General features: G+C 42.3%; 1 protein-coding gene across 1 annotated transcript; it reads left to right on the forward strand.

Annotated features, from left to right (window-relative positions):
• Positions 1-728: 728 nt before the first annotated feature.
• LOC133766379 (divergent paired-related homeobox-like) lies at positions 729-1,328 on the forward strand. The gene has a single exon (XM_062200037.1). It carries the CDS (start codon positions 729-731, stop codon positions 1,326-1,328), a length of 600 nt encoding a protein of 199 aa, XP_062056021.1.
• Positions 1,329-3,917: the final 2,589 nt, after the last annotated feature.

Consider the following 3,917-nt stretch of genomic DNA (forward strand, 5'->3'; position numbering starts at 1 on the left):
TCACTGGTGCTTTATCTCCTTTGTGTCTCAAAGCTTCTGAAACTTTGATCTTTTTTCTCAAACGCTTCATGTGAATAAGTAAAACAGAGGGCTTCTTGGATAAGCAGCTTGATCAGGATTTATGAGCTCTGTGGGCAACAAAGTATAATTTTACATTATTCCCTGACTTGATGCCTTATTAAAAATAAAAACAATTAAGAAAAAGCGGGATTACAGGGGAAACCGTAAATCTAGTGCACTTCATCTCTATGGAGGTGTGATAATGCTAGACTAAGATTGGTATCTCATGTGGTCTTTAACATCAGCTAGCTAGAATCATGTGTGGTAGTAATAGGATTTCCCTCACCTTTGTTTGACATAAGGAGCTCTGTGCCTTCACTTGAAGAGAACACCAGTGCTTAGGAAAGAGGAAAAATTCAACCAAAAAGTCAAACAATATGGAATTGTTAATATTTACCATTTTGAGCTACTAGAAGTGGTTATTTCATATGATTTGATCTAATAGGTGTCTATGGAAAAAATACCCAAACAAGACAAATCTGCACCTCCTACCTTTAATAGGTTCTATTTCCTATTGTGATTCAGCTGACTCTTTAACTGGATTGTCAATCTAAGACCTCTATCAAGAGGCACTGCAGGAGGGAGGTGTTCCTGCCATGTGATTTTAAAAACAACTGCTCCAGTCCTCATCTCTGGAGCTGAACACGGGAACAGGTCGAAGTACAAAGATGTCCAGCTCAGGGGACTTCCTTCAAGGCAAATATAAAAAGACATCACAGCGGAAAAGAACCATATTCACTGATGAACAGCTTGAAGACCTGAACATCTTGTTCAGTAAGAACCCGTACCCAGACCGTGACCTTCAGGAAGAAGTAGCCTCCAAAATGAACATAGACCCCAGGTGGTGCAGGTCTGGTTCAAGAACCACAGAGCAAAACTCAAGAGAGCAAAATGCACTCAAGTCCCCCCCCCCCCCCCCGCAGGAAGCTCAGCCCCAGAGACCCCTGGAGGACCCAGTCACACCCGACTCCTTCCGGGCGCCAGTGGAAGCACCAGCCAGATACCTTGAAGACGCCTACCCCCGGGGCCTCGCTTACCCGCAACATGCGGCGCCCTCACTACACCCCAGCATCTACCCCAGGTTTAAAGTCCCCAGGGACCCCTCTGGAGGACACCAAATCATCCACTTCGGCTGCTGTGGAGACACCACCATATACAACCTCTACCCGCTCTGGGACCCCACGGTGCAGCCAGGACCCAGCTCTGCCGCTGCCTCTTTGTTTGCACAAAGCAGACAGAACCGGGACGCTTTGCAGACACGGAAATAACTTCCAGCCATAAAGAACAATGATGTGGTGGCTGGGTTTCAAAAACACCCCGGGGCCGGTGCTGGGGCTCAGTGTGTTAAAGCCCTGGCTTGCTCCAGTTCGAGTCCTGGCTGCTCCACTTCCATGCAACTCCCTGCTAATACACCTGGGAAGGCAGCAGAGGACGGCCCAAGTCCTGAGGCCCCACATCCATGAGGAGACCTGGAGGTGCCTGATTCCTGGCTTCAGCCTGGCCCAGTCCCAGTCATTGTGTCCAATTTGGAAGTAGACCAGCAGATGGAAGACTCTCTCTCTCTCCTTCTCTCTTTCAAATAAATAAAATGAATCTTAAAAAAAAAAAAAAAAACCTCTATCAATCATCAAGTCTCACCATTGAATAATTCCAATAACTTTTGAGGCCCCTGTATTAGGAACTTGTGTTTCAGCATGCACTTCCGCATTCATTCCATACATAGTTCTGCATATGAAACATTTCAAACAGAAAGTGCAGATCATTGTCAATAATAACAATCAATAATTTGTTGTTTTCCACCTTATTTTAAGATACAGGAGCCGATTTTGTGGATCAGAGGGTCAAGCTGCTGCTTGACATTCCAGTGGCCAGTGCGAAGTGCCAGTTGGAGTCCTGGCTGCTGTGCTTCTGACCCAGCCTCTTGGTAACATAGCTGGGAAAGCAGCAGGTGATGGCCCAACTGCATGGGTCCCTGTCCATGGGACCCATGTAGGAGACCTGGATGGAGTTCCTGGATCTTGGTTTTGGCTTTCTCAGCCCCGGCTGTTGCTGGCATTTTGGGAGTGAACCAGTGGATGTATGATTCCTCTCTCTCTGTCATTCTTTCTTTTTAATAAATAAGTCTTAAAAACAGATATGAAAACAAATAAATTTTAAAAGATATAAAATATTACATATATATTTAAGCCTTCTTCATATCCCTCCTCACTCTCTTTAACCTTCATTCCACTTATCAACTACCAACATAAACCTATCTTTTCCAACATTATCTAATATTTTTTCACGTTTACAAAAGTATATTTTCTATTTTAATAGCATACATGAATGGTATTCTGCTTGTGCCCTGTTATGATTCACTAATGATTTTTTTTAAACTTTTATTTAATGAATATAAATTTCCAAAGTATAGCTTATGGGTTACAATGGCTTCCCCCCTCCCATAACTTCCCTCCCGCCCACAACCCTCCCCTTTCCCGCTCCCTTTCCCCTTCCATTCATGTAAAGATTCATTTTCAATTCTCTTTATATACAGAAGATCAGTTTAGTATATATTAGGTAAAGATTTCAACATTTTGCCCATATAGCAATATAAAGTGAAAAAACTACAATTGGATTACTAATTATAGCATTAAATAGCAATGTACAGCACATTAAAGACAGAGATCCTACATAATTTTTTTTCAAATTAATTAATTTTCTATGCCATTTCCATTTTAACACCAGGTTGTTTTTTTTCATTTCCAATTCTCTTTATATACAGAAGATCAATTCAGTATATAATTAGTAAAGACCTCATCAGTTTGTGCCCACACAGAAACGCAAAGTATAAAAATACTGTTTCAGTACTAGCTATAGCATCACTTCGCTTTAACCGACACATTAGGGACAGATCCCACATGGGGTGTAAGTACACAGTGACTCCTGTTGCTGATTTAACAATTTGACACTCCTGTTCATGGCGTCAGTAATCTCCCTAGGCTCTAGTCATGAGTTGCCAGGGCTATGGAAGCCTTTAGAGTTTGCTGACTTTGATCTTATTCCGATAGGGTCATAGTCAAAGTGGAAGTTCTCTCCTCCCTTCGGAGAAGGGTACCTCCTTCTTTGATGGCCCCGTTCTTTCCACTGGGATCTCACTCACAGAGATCATTCATTTAGGTCTTTTTTTTTTTTTCCATGATATCTTGGCTTTCCATGCCTGCTATACTCTCATGGGCTCTTCCGCCAGATCCGAATGCCTTGAGGGCTGATTCTGAGGCCAGAGTGTTGTTTAGGACATCTGCCATTCTATGAGTCTGCTGTGTATCCCGCTTCCCATGTTGGATCTTTCTCTCCCTTTTTGATTCTATCAGTTAGTATTAGCAGATACTTGTCTTGTTTGTGTGATCTCTTTGACTCTTAGACCTATCAGAGCTATCAATTGTGAGCTGAAATTGATCACTTGGACTAGTGCGATGGCATTGGTACATGCCATCTTGATGGGATTGTGTTGGCATCCCCTGGCACATTTCTAACTCCACCATTTGCGGCCAGTCCGATTGAGCATGTTCCAAATTGTTCATCTCCTCCCTCTCTTTTTCCACTCTTAGATTTAACAGGGATCACTTTTCAGTTAAAATTTAAATACCTAAGAATAATTGTGTGTTAATTACTGAGTTCAACCAATAGTACTAGAACAACAACAACAACAACAAATACTAAAAAGGATAAAGTAGTATTAGAGAGCATTGGAGAAACCCTGCAAGATATAGGCACAGGCAAAGACTTCCTGGAAAATACTCCAACAGCACAGGCAGTCAAAACCAAAATTAACATTTGGGAGTGCATCAAATTGAGAAGTTTCTGTACTTCAAAAGAAA

This window comes from Lepus europaeus, chromosome 9 (genome assembly GCF_033115175.1).
Source record: "Lepus europaeus isolate LE1 chromosome 9, mLepTim1.pri, whole genome shotgun sequence".
Lineage (NCBI taxonomy): Eukaryota > Metazoa > Chordata > Mammalia > Lagomorpha > Leporidae > Lepus > Lepus europaeus.

Coding starts and splice junctions, on each gene's coding strand:
- LOC133766379 (XM_062200037.1), top strand. CDS start 729: ATGTCCAGCTCAGGGGACTTCCTTCAAGGCAAATATAAAAAGACATCA.